At 49.8% G+C, this 15011-nt stretch overlaps 1 protein-coding gene across 3 annotated transcripts in view; it reads right to left on the bottom strand.

Moving 5' to 3' along the window:
- LOC133341338 (CSC1-like protein 2) overlaps window positions 1-15011 on the bottom strand; it is a 92233-nt gene that overhangs the window by 14413 nt on the left and 62809 nt on the right. For all 3 annotated transcript variants that reach the window (XM_061549879.1, XM_061549880.1, XM_061549881.1), the window contains 7 exons: window positions 12378-12500; window positions 11842-11995; window positions 10906-11012; window positions 9640-9726; window positions 7374-7439; window positions 5853-6015; window positions 4010-4115 (listed from right to left, as the gene is read on the bottom strand). In XM_061549879.1, coding sequence (XP_061405863.1) covers window positions 4010-4115; window positions 5853-6015; window positions 7374-7439; window positions 9640-9726; window positions 10906-11012; window positions 11842-11995; window positions 12378-12500 — 806 coding nt within the window. The remainder of the gene's footprint in view (window positions 1-4009; window positions 4116-5852; window positions 6016-7373; window positions 7440-9639; window positions 9727-10905; window positions 11013-11841; window positions 11996-12377; window positions 12501-15011) is intronic.

Genomic DNA, 15011 nt, shown 5'->3' on the forward strand with positions numbered 1-15011 from the left:
TATGTAAGGCGCCTTGAGATTCCATGAAAGGCGCTATATAAGCTGTTATTATTATTATTATTAAAACGAACTGACCTTGGAAGTAGTTATGCGACCTCATATTTCAGACGCCGTCCCCTTGACCTTAACAATACTCCCCACGAGAGATCCCGATGGAAGCAAGCAACATCGTCTTTTAAGTCCCATTACTTGCATGGGCTCAGCCGCTCAGATTAATCTTTCTCCATGTGCTTCTATTCTGCGCCTCTTCTCTAAAGTCTCACATCCACTGGCCTCGTATTTCATTCCACCACATCCTTCCATCTGACCGCCCCCTAAGGTCTCCGTTACTCCTCCTGCCCTGGCGGCATCTCCACAGTCCCTTTGTTACGTGGTCCAAATGCGCTCAAATTTAGAAAAACTATCCGCAGATCACTCCGCTGAGATTACAGATCAAGTTGAAGTTTAAAGCTTGATATATACACACACATATATCCATTGGAGTTTTTTTTGGGTTAGCTCGCATGAATATGAATGTGTTGTTAAACCCGCCACCGCCCGACACAGCCAATTAGTAAGGTTTGTCACGTAAAGAAAACATGCCAATTCGTTACCAGTTTAACATAGCACATTTAACTTTCGAGTATGACGTTTCGCCGGTAATTACAACCAGCATCATCAGGCGACAGCCAGAGTTGTGGAGAAAGCCTCCTGTTTAGGTCTTGTGTATATATAAACATATAAATACACATTGCCCCTGCTGTGTAAACTTGGCAAGACCCTCCTGCAAATGAGTCACAAGATTGAAGTGAGGCTTTCCTGGGTAAACAAGCGCACTAGCAATAATAATGATGACATGATTGCTGAATTATGCTAATATCTCACGGCCCTTGGCAACTTTCCAGCTTAGGGCTTTCCAAAAAAATCCATTATTGAGTAAACAAAACGAGCGAACTCGCACACTCCGCCCGCCCAACCGACCGACATCCACGAGCAGAGAACCCCTCAACGCATTCAATAACAAAGCCGGCATGGGACGAGGGCCGTGCAGAGTTTCCCAAGCATCGCGCGCACGCGCGCGGTAAGCGATACCATCGCACGCAGCTGGGTCAAGTCCACAGGACAATCCCCTGCTCCGAGCGAAGAATCGGGTCCCGGAATTCGGTAACGCAAATATTTCCCCCGCAATAAGTCTCGGCGAACGGGGTTCAGGGAGGATGGCGGAGCGGGACGAGGGTGGGGTGGGAGGGGGGAAGGAGCTGGGTAATGAAGATGGGTCAGAAGGGTGCAACAGACTAAAAAAATTAACCCGTAAAAACAAAGTTTTTCACTCTAAATCCATTATATGCGTGGCGGCTAGAGTCCTCTCGTCCTCTGGCTTGAGATGGCTGCCACCTATGGGTCAGATGATTGTCTGCCAGCATTAAGCAATTGGTAATTAAATATTTAAAACATTTTCCCTAAACTGTGTCAAATTTTGGAAATTTTTTTCACGAAAATAAATTGTCACGCACAACGAGTCTGTGTGGAAAATGTCAGTTCGATTGGATCACGGGAAGTGGGTTAAAAAACGACCGAAAGATTTGCACGGTCGTAAGCAAGCAAGCAAGCACGCAAGCACGCAAGCAAGCAAGCAAACTTAATATAAAGGATAAAAAAAAAGACCTTCACGGTTGTCGTTGTCGTCGCGAACGCTGCTTCATAACAAGGGATTCATTTCTCACCGAAATATTTTCCGGGTCTGGAGTAGCCTGGAGTAGGCACATGTCTAGTAGCCAAAGTAATAGCGAGCAGTATACCCGATGTGGTGTGCAGTGTGTCTAAATATTTTTTTTTCCCGTTCACCGACCCAGCTGAAATTAAGGGCGGCAGGTGAATTTGTTTTTGGGCGGTGTGAATTTTCTCCATGGAGCAGAGCAGGAAATTTATGGCGGTCTGCATACTCATAATAACTCCAATTAATTAACCAGGAAAGCCTCACCGAGTCTCAAGACTCTCTTTCAGGAGAGTTCTGCATTGGGATGTTTGGTCAATGAAGGATTTTGTTGCATTTATTCATCGCTTAAATTCCAAGGCATCTCTAAGTGCCAATAAAAATTTGGCTTGTGGGAGGAAACCAGAGCACCCAGAGAAAACCAACTCCCATGTCTGAAGGGATAACACTCAGAACAAATTAAATTCACTGAAAACAAGTATTTGTAGAATCTGTAGGCTGAACCCAGGGCTGAGTATCCATCTCCTGGTAAACTCAGTCCCACATTCTACAACACCTGGCAAGCAATGGCTGGTTACCCAAACGATTAAGGTTATACAACAGCAAATTAAGTAATGTTATACAACTCTCCACGACCCGACACTCAAGAGGCCTTCATCTAACAGTATAAATAACATGGGGTTATTGATTGTTATTATTAATAATAATAGCAATATTAATGACAATGGAGGCAAGATACCCTGGGGATAGCTCTCCGACACCCAAGCTAACACGAGGTGCCCTTCAGTTTCGTCTAGGAAGACTGTACAATTTCTCCGAGTTCAGCGAGCAGAGATTTATTAGCGAAAATGGAGATACGAGACAAATGACTGCTCGCACACGCTGCCAAAGCCGTTCCCTTTTGAAAGTGGAACGGGGGCGGGGCGGGGCGGAGGGTTACAATCTGTCACTGTGGTTTTTCTTTAATGCGTCAACGTCGACTCACAAAATAAAAACCCCCAGCGTAAAGACCCCCCCCCCCATCCCAACTCCCCCCGGCCACGCTGCCGGGCTGCCGGGTCGCCGCGACGCACGCCCTCGACAACGGGGCACGCCAGGCCCGGCCGGCTGTGGCCAGAAACGGCCACTCGGGAGGGACGGCGAGCCGCCAACGCGTGGCACGACCCGTATCCGTAGCAATCCGGCGTGTATTGGGCTTGTGGTGGGGGTGGGGGGGGTTCGCCTTTGGTGGCCTTTCCTGGAGGAGCGAACGCAGGCAAGGCGGAGGAGCGAGCGTGAAAATTGACATTAACACGGAGGCGGCGGCGAAGGCGACGTCTGGACGCGCTGAGAAGCGTTCCCGCCGGTGGCAACGTCCAAACGATTCGAGACGGCCGCTGCAAAACGATCCGAGAGTGTTTCTAAATTTGACTGCGAAGTTTCCTTGCAGGTTTGAGGCGAAGCTCATTGTGCGTTAGGCCTCCTCCTCCTGCTGCTGCTGCTACTGCCGCTGCTGTTGGCCTCCCCCACGCCCGACCAGCACTCACTTGTCTTCTGTTTGCACACCAGCAGTGTTTTTCGTTACGGTAAACATTTATTGTTGCCTGGTGGGGTGGGTCATCGTCGTCGCAGCGCAAGCCAAAGCGCCGTGTCCGGTATAAACACAAACGCGCGCGGTTGAGCGCCAGAGCCAAAAATTTGGGTGTGCAAGCTTTCCCCTCCTCATTCCAGGCCTGGCGCATTCGTGTGCGTGTGTGTGTGTGCGCGTTCGTGCACACGTGTTTGTGCGAGCGGGTGTGTGCGCGCGCGCTCTCGCATGTGCGCATGCGATGTGGGTGTGCATGCGTGCGTGCATGTCGAATAATCATCTCAGTCAGCCAACCCATGACACCTGGGTCTGTCCCGAAACCTCCTGTCAGCGAGCCTTCGACACTTCATGTGGCCTCAAAGTGCACCTGGCCTGGCACGGCACCGTGGTGACGTCACCGTCAACTTAGTGGCGAATGGCGGGTATTAGTGGTATATCTGTGGGCAGCGGGAGAGTGGCGATTAGCGCACTGCGCTACGAACCCGGAGAATGGAGTTCGATTACCAATATTGGTGGCAAATATTTGAACGAGTCCTGGGCCTCCTGTAGGTCGACTCAGCCTTAAATGAGGACCTGGTGCAGTGTGTAAATATTGCCACTGGGGAGACAAAGATGGTCGCGTGTGGTACTGGCCACCCACCCTCGTGTACCGTGCCGGCCTTCATAGGTGCTGCTCATTAACAAGGCTTGCCCCAACAGCCTGTGTAGGCTATACGGGGGATCTATGTCGATGTCTTTTGCACACTCACCGAACACGACAATGATGGGGCACGTGATGCTGTAGGCCATGACGACGGTGAATACGGTCATCATCCACGCATACGCCTGCCCAAACTGGAACTCGTACGCTTGCTCCTGTCGGTCGGACAACAAATAGTCAGTTCAGTTCTTGTCAACGTTCCGATCCGGCTGTTGTCAGCGTCACGTTACGATGAGTCCAATCGGACAGCTCACAGTGAATTGCGTTGATAGAATGGTTCCATTGAAGGAGATTTTACAGAACTACTTCTGAGAACCCTTTAAATGATTTTGTCCACAAAAAGGGGGCAGCACTTTCCCACCTGCTTTGTAACGAAAAAATATTTGTCGCTTTGACCATTAAGATTGTAATTTAGTGAAACAAAGTGCAAAACATCTTAGAATTTTTTTTGTGTGTGCCTGGTTCAATCAACTCATGACACTTGACAGCTCAGTGCCGTGACCTGAGAGTCTGGTTGTGCTACCTTTGGGCTGCGTGTCGACTCCCCAAACAAGGTCAAGGAATCAACAGCATGGATTTCTGGGGGGAGTTCCAGACTTCGGGGGCAGCGGAGGAGATTGAGTGACCTCCCACTGAGCAAAGGTTGAGTTGACAGAAAGCCTTGTTTGCTCATGCGGAGAGTGCGCGAAGGAGCGTAGAAAGGCAGGAGAGGAGCATGAAAGAGCAGAGAGATGCGGGGGAAGAGATAGGCAGGGACGAGTCCACGGAGGATGTTGAAGATGGCGAGTGAGATCCTAAACTTGATCGATGACTGGACTGGGAGCCATGGGGCGGACTGGCGTACTGGGGTTGACGCGGTCTAATTTATTAAGGGCGTGGTTGGAATTGGCCAAACATTTTGGATCATACGGAGTTGGAGATGATGGATTTGGGGAGACCACTACATGCTTGAGCAGATCAAAAACGAGATCGTTTTCAGCCAAGAACAGTGCGAATGGTCTACTCCACAAATCTGCCTAACATTTTCGAAACACTTCGGTGAACGTTATCGATGCTCTCAAAATAAAACAGATACGAATCAGTATCGACCGAATGACTAAGTGTGCCCATTATTGTCAGATCTGGGTAGTTACTTCAGTGGGAGACCACCAGAGCTTCCCAGGTGCTACAGGGGTGGCACTAGCAAGGTGGGCAGCAGATGGTAGTGCTCTCTCTCTCTGGGATTGTCCACTTTCCTCCCACACCAAGCCAAACACCCGTGAATAAAAATTGACAAACATTCCATTGTAGCAGGACAATCCTGAACAACACTCTTTCGAATCAATACGGCTCTCTTGGGTAAACGATTGCCATTAACTGGCACTTGTGGTTGAGTATCAGCGTAGGGGCCCATTGAGCACGGCAGTGGACGCGTTAATCGAAAAGGCATTGAAGACATTCATCATTCAGCTTCCCATGAGGCTATGGTTTGGTTATACCAGGGGTCGGCAACCAAAATAACAAGAAGAGCCATTTCTTTCCAATTCGGTACAAAATTCAGTATTTCAAGAGCCGCAATGCATCTGAGTACATACTGTACATACGTACATATCGTCAAGAAGCAGCCCGTAAAGAGCCGCATGCGGCTCCGGATCCGTAGGTTGCCGACCCCTGGGTTATACGCTGGAAGAACATTGCCTGCACCACAACCGTACACCACCGTATGGGGAATAGCAGCCAGATATGGTTGCGGTTGGGGGGGAATCTCGGTCAGATTCAACGATGGGCTTCATCGCTATTTTTTCCGAGCATTTCGCCACTGCAGGCGCCATCGGCAGATTCCCGCGAGGTCACGCTGCCACCGCCGTCGCCGCCGCCACCGCCACTCTCGCGGGCCCTGGGATCACTGCCACCTGCTTGACGTTCTTGCGCTCGGCCATGGATCTGGCGCTGCACAGGCGCAGGGCGTAGAGCATGAGGCCCGGCACGCGCAGCAACTCCATGGCCGTGCCAATGAAGCCGGCGGTGATCACGAAGTTCACGAAGAACGCGCCGTTGTCCGGCAGAAACACGCACCTGGCGGGGAGGGGGTGAGGAGGGGAGAGGGGAGGAGAAGCGGGGGGGGGGGTGCAGGACAACACACGGTGTCACCGCGTGCCGTGGGGTCACCCACGCCATGGTGAGGGCGGCCAGGAGATGGCATTGCCGCAAGGGGGCTCGTGAGCCCATCCGTGGGGGCCCTTTGAGCGTTGGCCGTCCTGTTTGCCTCTCACGGGAAGCCAAACGCTCTTTAATGGAATTGGCCAAACATCCCAAGGCTTTCTTGGAAGAATAAAGGACATTACATTATTATTTTCTAGTCTCCACCATTTTGCTGATCCACAATCATTCGGATCAATTTGTTCCACGTGAAAAGAAACTGGTCGAACATTCCAATGCAGGACCCTCTCTAAACAAAATCCTAAGGCTTTCCCGGATAAAAAAAATTATAATATCATGATTATTATTAGAAAAAATAATTTAATTGCCATGATGCACATTGCCCCGAGGTCAACTCAGCCTTAACAAAAACCCGACACAAGACAAAGGTGGACATTGTGTGCGTCTGCTGGCCCGCGTCACCAAGCCTGCAATGGCGCCACGTCGGCCTCAATGTGCGTTCGCCAACGGCACTTGGAACGTGTCTGAGGAGACGGAGCGATGAAATCATGTCGAGTGCCGGTGATAGATGTGGGGAGCGGTAGTGTAGCGGTTAGGGCACTGCGCTACGAACCCGGTGACCAACATCAGTGGCGATTATCTGAAGCAGTCCTGGGCCACCCCCAGGTCGACTCAGCCTCAAATGAGTACTTGGTGCAGTGTGCAAAAAACGTTGCTACTGGGGAGACAAAGGCGGTCGGGTGTGGTGCTGGCCACACACCCCCTCGTGTGCCGTTCCGGCGTTCACAGGTGCTTACTAACAGCACTTGCCCCAACAGTCTGTTTGGCTATCCGGGGGATCTTTGTCTTTTTTATTACATCGCAGGATCGTGAGAGGTGGTGACCATTTCTGCCATCATCCAGCAGTGGATTGGTCATGGCTGCTGCTGCTGCTGATGATGATGATGAAAAGCACTTGCTCCAACAGCCTGCGAGAGACGAAACGGCCGACGTGTGAACCTGTCATATGTAAGCGTGGTTTACGAGGCTCGAGAGACGCGTGCCGAATGCACGCACGTGATACACAGGCCTGCGTTCAATTCCCATCGCTCCTTCGCAGGCTCAGGCAAGACATTACAAATTAATGTGGAGGGGGAAAAACAAAAAAAAATTCTTAATTCTTGGCAGTGATAACGACGGTCGGCTGATTAACGGCCATCGGCTCAAAGGATCCCCCCCCCCCGCTGGCGTCTGTCTCATAGAAACCGTGGTGAGGACCATGGCTGGGAACTCACTCAAAGCGGATGGATCCATCCTTCAGGAAGTTCTTGTCAAACAGCCACCGGAAGAACACGTTCAGGCTGGAAGAAGCAGTGGGGGGGGGGGGGGGGGGGTGGGGGTCAGGGGGAGTAGCGGTTAGAGGATTGTGCTATGAACACAGTGAGCAAGCCGAGTTCGCTTCAACATCAGTGGCGAACATCTGGACATGTGGACCAGTCCTGGCCTCCGATTTGTCGACTTTGGTCTTAAATGGGTACCGAGTAAGGTACGTCAGCGTCGGCATTGTGGAGACAAAGGCACAACCACCCCATTGTGCGCCGTCCCGGCTTTCATAGGAGCTCGCTAACAGCATTTTCCCCAAAAGTCTGTTAAAGGCTATACGGGGGATCTTTGTCTTTGTGTGTGCATGTGCGCTTGCTCGTGTATGTGTGTGCGTGTAAGCCATTGCTCGATGAAACCGAGCCCTGGCTTTTTCCCCCACAATAATTCATGCTGCACAAAATAATAAATTCTCAAGAGAAAAAAATCGTCACCACATTAAGAGATGAGGGTCTCAATTGCCATGCAAAAAATAAAAAAACATTTCAACTCATCGGCATTGCGGAGTCTTCTGCAGCATATATATATGTCCAGCAGCATTCATTTTTAAAGCACCAAACCCTGCGACTGATCTCGGACTTTTACGAGTGAATCAATTCATCGTTACACGATTTACATCCGCAGCTGTGCAATGGCGTGTCTGCCAATTAAGGAGCATCTGCAGTCTGGAGGCGAGGAATTTGCGGAGATGGCATTGAGGGTCAGAACGGGGGTGCTGGTGGTGAGCAACCCACAGCTGCCGCCCCCCCCCCCCCCCCCGCCAGGCTGGCTGCAGCCACACGAGGCCTACCACGTGGAATCGGCCCATGCTAATCAATGCGTGTACGCACGTTTGAACTTCTTTCGCACCGCACGTAGCCCCAACCGTGCTAATCGGAGGTGCGGGAAAAGGCCAACAAAACTAAACAGGGAGCACTTTTGCCCTGACAACACTACGCTTCTAACTTCAGCGCGTTCTGTCGTTGCTGCCGTTGCAAGAGCCTCTTGCAGTGACAGAAGAGACCGCGGGTGTTTTGTGCTAAATATCTTTGACCCGCTACTGGGGTATTTGAAAGTCATATTCGCCTCCAGTAAGATAACATGAGTCCTCCACCTCTACTTTATCGGATTGTAAAGCAGGCACGCACCAATTCACCGATTCGTCAATTAAAAGCAATTCTCATATTCACGATCCAACCATTACATCGTGCGTGCAAGACTCACGATTTATGCAACTAAGATGTAAATTAACAAATCAGAGTGATGAAAGCGAGAAGAGGAACGTCAGCGGAGGAGGAGTAGTCACTGGATGCAGCTGACACGCAGGGGACGTCGTGACACACGTGGCAGTGATTCGCAGGGAGCGGCTGTGAAACGGGCGAGCGCCAATTCGCCGTAGTGTGGAAGTGGAGGGACTACACGTAAATGGTTTCCAGAGGCAGACTTTGCAGCGGTGAGCACTGCGATGACCATGCAGTGCTGACGAGTCCTATTTCAGCAGAAACCGATCCGCAGTTGTCTCTGCATCACTGCTGCCCCTCAGTCAGTCACACATTTGCTGTATCAAGTGATAGCTGTATCAAGTGATATAGCTATCGTGCTGTGACGGTTCCACCTGAAGACAGAGGCTTGTGTTGCCTCCGAAACGTCGTGATTTTAATTTAATTTTAATTTTACTTTTATTAATTTTAATTTTTTAACTATGTGAATTTACCAAAAAAACCTAAGAATATGAATCCTTGCAGTCACGAAAGCTTCAAATCTAGAAACAAAGTGTATATTGATGGCAATCTAAGACGAGAACCACAATGCAGTTCTCGTCAGGAACTGCTGATGGTTTTTGAATATTTCTGAGGATGAGTGTGCTTTTTGTGCACATTTTTGTTTCTTGTCGTTTCAAACTCATGGTATTCCAGGCCTTCACTAGAATTCAGTTCCGATGGGGGTTTTCTCATAATTTACTAATTTGATCAAATTTGCCAAAATTCGACCATTTACCCGCAAACCACTCAACTGGGATCACACACGACAACATCGTTTCGCTGCTGTGAAAACCACCGACACAGACCGAGTCTGTGAAACGTAGCAGCGACCTTGCCATTAATATCATCGCACTACGTACACTCGTGGTGGCGATGACCACACGTATACCAACTCGTTGATTATTAATTACAGGGTGCGAAGCACGCGCAGCGCGGTCACCTCGTGAGCCCGAGTGACGGCAGGATGAGCACCATGAAGATGAGGAAGAAGTAGCACTTGTGCATCGTGGCGCGGTTTTCGCTCGACCTGCTCGCGGACGGACGCACGCACGCACACGATCGCCCGTTATTACGGTGCAATAAACCTACAATTAGGAAATGACCCGATTTTGCCTCGTGCCCTTTATATATCACATCCATCCGTCATCATTGGGTGAACCTGTCAAGTGCAATTAGTAAACCAAACCAAGGGGAAATTACCAGGAAGAGGATGGGGAGGAGAGGGGGGTGTATTTTATTTATTTTAACCAACAGCTAATGATGGTGATGGCAAACAAGACAATGGGAATTATTGTTGCAATTTCTTTTTCTTCATTTGTAACGACGATGGAAATCTCCTGCCAAGCTCCGGTTTTGATCTAAATTGCACGCGGGCATTGGGACTGTCGCCGGTGACCCCTCGCCGACCTTGACGCTGTGGCAATTAGCCACGGAACAGCATTTACGTATTTACAGGGGAGGGAGGGGGAGGGGACAAGCGGCGATAACGCCGTGAAGGAATTCTAAAATAAACAAAGCCATGAAAAGAACCGCGCACACACACAACAACAACAACGGCGACGACCGCTATTCGCCGATAAGTGGCTCCGACGCCAGCGAAGCAATTGTGCCAGGCGAGGTGCACTTTTGGGGCCACGTCAAATTAAACAAGCGCCCTGGCAGGAGGTCGCTTGATGGATGCAGGTGTTACGGGTGAACAGGCATGGAGGGGTTGACTGGCAGATGGTTCACACACAAAGATCAATTGGTAAAGCCATAAATCATATTAGTGTCCACGAAGAAAATGACCTTAATCAATTACTCTAGATAATTATAAAAGCATCAAGGTTATACGGCACTTTCACACTTAATCGTTGCCCAGGTGTTAAATACAAGCAATAGCGGTAAAGTGCGACAATTTATAAAGTTTTTTTTTAAAGAGACCCAACTACAAATTGATTTTTTTTAAATCCCAGTAATAACTTAAAAAAACCCTCTTCAATTGTGATTTTAATACTGCGATTAAAAATTCATGTCATTAATTTTGTGGGCGGGAGGGAAGGGGGGCTTGGGTGCGGCGTGGGGGAAGCAGGTAAGTTCCATAGATTGAACGCTCCAGTCATTGGCCACCACTGCTAGCCGCAGCTCACAACCGCGAACGGTCAGCGCTGGGCTACCAGCAGCAGCAGCAGCAACAGCAGCGGAACGCTCGACGCGGCCACGTCACCTGGTCCAGTGGCCCTCTAGAAACACCGAGTAGTAGACCAGCAGCGGCAGCAGGGAGGAGAAGGTCCACAGCAGCAGCGTGGGCAGAAACTGGGTGATGATGGGGCTCTGCGGCGACACGGCAGCGGACGGACCGGGGTCACGTGGCGGTCACGAGCCGGTGCAGAACACCCACGGCGGAATGAGACGACGGGAGGACGGCGTCCCAAACGAGTTTGGGAAAACCGTGCCGCACGCACGGATTACGTGACGTTTCCCAGCACGCGGTTTTGTCTTGGGAAGTATTTAATTAGCAGCGCGGGAGCTGAAGGGCCGCTGTCAGGGAGACACGTGTTTTACGAACATTTTCGTCTGGTTTGTGTCTCCAGATTTTGGCAAACAATTTTTATCGATGTGGCTAGTTTAGGTAAGTCTGGCCACAAGTCCCTGACAGCAACACAACTTTATACTTAAGTTTGGTTAATATTGGATCATCTTCGTGAGAGTTACAGACGGAAACTTACAACCATCGTTGGAAAGCATTAAAAACAAATACGTCTTAAATCATTACAACTCGAAAAGTCCTCCAGATAAAAACACTCTGACGTTATCCAGATTTTTCTTCATTCTAACAAATTCCCAACTCTCAAACAAACAACAATATCAGGGAACGGCAGACAGAGTTTCATAAACTTATGAAACCCTGTGGGATTATCACTGAGAATCCCTTCAGTAACTTTTTTTTATGACCTCGGTCAAAATTCAGAGGTCATCCATCGCTCACCATCAATTCCACAGCTGCCTGGGTTGCTTCCAAGTAGACTGAGCACCAACTCTGCAGTTTACGACGAGTCTGGTGAACGCAAGTCTGGTGAACGCGAGAAGGCGGCGGTACAAACGCGCGCACGCGCTGGGGCGCATGCTGACAACCATCACGCGGCGGACTGCCCCGACTTACGTTGAGGCTCTCGACCGGCTTGGTGACGTTAAACTTGTCGATGGTGTTGACGACGATGGACGGCGTGGAGAAGAAGAAGAGCAGGATGAAGAGGAAGGTGTTGAGGACGATCACCTTCACCCACCAGGAGAAACCTTGCACCGTGAGGTTCTCCCTGCGCCAGCGAGGGGACACGCGTGGCGCCATCCTCGTCACGACGCTCCATTCCGCAGCAACAACCTCGCTTTATTTTTAGCTCCCTTTTCTCTCAATGACATTTGTCATCGACAAGCTGTCACGATATGGACAACATCGCCACTCGGAACTCTCGCCGCAGCTAGCAGGGTATCACGCGGCGCCCGAAGGCTTTGCAGGGTTGCGAGTAGACCGCGAGTAGGCCATGTGACCAGCTTTAACCACAGAGGTATACTGGATGCGGTGTGCCGGTTGTCGACCCGGGCCGGAATCGAGCCCTGGGCTTTAACCGACGCGGTGGTGCGCGGTGCCACCGCGCCGTACCCAGGGGCCCGCCGCGTCGACCCCGCGGGGGGCCTCACCAGATGATGCTGTTGGGGTCCGGCGCGTACTTGACGCCCCAGTGCTTTGAGCGCAGCATGTCGCCGAAGCTCGAGGTCTTGGGGCTCCCCAAGCAGCGCAGCTTCTTGTAGTCGCGCATCACCCTGCCGGGGGGGGGGGGGAGATGCAGCGTCGGTCACAGCGCACTGAGGGGCTCAACGCAGTGAATTGCGTCATGATCTCCGAGTACCCACTATCTAAAACTAGTTTTTTTTATCTTCTTGGTTCTTTCGGTAAAGTCACGTAGAAGGGAAGTAATAAAATAATAAAAATAAAACATAATAAAATAACGTCGTGAGAATTATTTTATTATGTTTTATTTTTATTATTTGATTACTTCCCTTCTACGTGACTTTACCGAAAGAACCAAGAAGATGAAGCCCTGCAGTCACGAAAGCTTTAAATCAATATTTTTTTAAATTTTACCAGGTAAGGCCCACTGAGCTGTGCAGCTCTTTTGCAGAAGCGACCTGGCTGTCACAAATGACAGCTCAATGAAGCGGCTTGTCACTTGGAGATTTACAGCAGCCAAATACTCTTAAACGCATGTTGATTCTAAATGTGGAGGGGAAAAGCCCGCAGAAAAATCCATACGACCACGGGGACAACATGGCAACTTCAAATATACAGGTGTCAGGGTCGGGAATGAACCCATGACCTCCTGTATACAAAGCGAGGTGAGTTAACATCTCGCCACCGTGGCACCCTGCATCTTTCACTGCATCGCACGCTTTCTTCAAATATTAAGAAGCCACTGGACCTATGCACTTTTAAATCACAAAGTAATTTCTTTAGAACTGCTTTTTGTGTTTAGTTTGTTGTCTTTCCCCCGTACCTCCGATTAGCACGGATGGGGCTACATACGGTGCTGGAAAAAAGTTCAACGTACATACATACACACACTCATTCCTCAATCCTTGTAGACCCCCTTCAAATCTACATTAGCCTCTGCTCTGTCATGTCAAGCGCCTTGAGTGAAGGCACTTCATAAATTACGTTAGACATCGATAAATACAGATTCTCAATAATTGATTATTTTGGGGGGAGTGGGGGAGTTATAGCTTTATATTGTGTAAGTATCATGTCAACGTTTACCTAAAACCCTCCGCGATCCAAACAAATAGAGTTGCTAGTTCAAGGTGAAAATATGTCAATTGATTTGGCTTTTCAGCAGTTCAATTACGTTGCAAAACGAACAAAATATTTTTAACAATTTTGTGTGACGCTTCGCTGAAGATTACAATCAGCATCATCAGGTATTAACAGATCCCAGCGCCCAAGCTCAGGACACTGTGCATCAAACAGGACCTGTAAGAATCGCCGTGTTTTATTTATTTATTTCTCAACGATGTATGTAACTGGGTTCAAGTGACAACGGCCACTAGAGGCTGCTTCACTCGACCCACAATGTAAAAACAAAGTCGGTTCGAGGCACTGACCCCAACCGAGTCGTGACAAATTCAAGTCGGTCACAGGAGGGCTTGTTTAACCATACTTCACCACGCCGATCATCGCGGGCTGATAAAGCAGGGAGAGACCCTATACCTATTACCCCGCACCCCACCCTTTACATAACAGTTTCTTGTAATATTGCACGTCAAGTAAACGCGGCCAAGGCTCGATACACTCCTCATGTTAAACAAAATACACACGTGGCACGGTTGTTTCATTTCAACGCGGTTTTGTGTAAACATCGCGTTTACTTAATCTCAATAAAAACACCGCGATGCCGCGGAGCGAAGCGTGGCAAGGCAGCGAAGGTGTAAAATGCCGGTAAAAAAGAAATTAATTCCACGAGGAACGTTTGCGCAAAAAGATGGTTCTCAGCCGAGCGCCAAAGCGCTAAAAAATTAAGCATCGCTGAATGCTCGGACTGAAGAGGAAATCCTCTCTTGGCTCACGGGGGCCCCGCTTATAATGTCAAAACGGAGGCGGTGACTCGGGCTCTTTGATGTGAGGGCAAGCGTTTAAAACCGCGCGCCACACTCCCGAGCCAACACAAACTCACAAGATTGAAAATTAAAACACACCCGTCGCTTACGATTTCCCTCAAGCGAACCACGATCTGCTCTGGCGCAAGTGCTCGCTAGCATGCGCGCTTTCTTGCTCCCAAAAACGAAATTAACACCGCGCGCCAAAAAAAAGAGGCGCAGGAAAAGCTGGAAGCTTGTGTAAACGTTTGCGCTAATTCGGCGATAGTGTAATCACAACGAGCGGTTGGACGCGAGAGCTCCACATTCGGAGGGCAGCGGCGGAGCGAGACTGGATTTAAAGGGGAAGGAGAGGTCGTGCCTGTAAAGGCCACGGAAAATAATGAGCGTGGGTTTTGACCGCCGTTGCGTACGTAAAGGGGTTACTCAGCTGTGTAGCTAACTGGTGTGCAGGCGGTGCCACTGCACTAGGTCCGAGGCACAGGGCTACAAAGCAGAGGGGGAACTGGACAGGGGACCTGCCCCTAAGTAACGCAGTGTTGTTGTCAATCACTAACATCCCACTGCGGTTGCAAAGGCCTCCCTCATTTTATTCCATTCCTTCCTTTCGTTCGTTATCCAGTAGTGGCGTCCGAAGCCTTTGATTTCGTCGCCACTGCCATCTCTTCCAGCGTCATCCTCCTG

Source organism: Lethenteron reissneri, chromosome 11 (genome assembly GCF_015708825.2).
Source record: "Lethenteron reissneri isolate LAM-NWPU_2019-01 chromosome 11, ASM1570882v1, whole genome shotgun sequence".
Taxonomy (NCBI): domain Eukaryota; kingdom Metazoa; phylum Chordata; class Hyperoartia; order Petromyzontiformes; family Petromyzontidae; genus Lethenteron; species Lethenteron reissneri.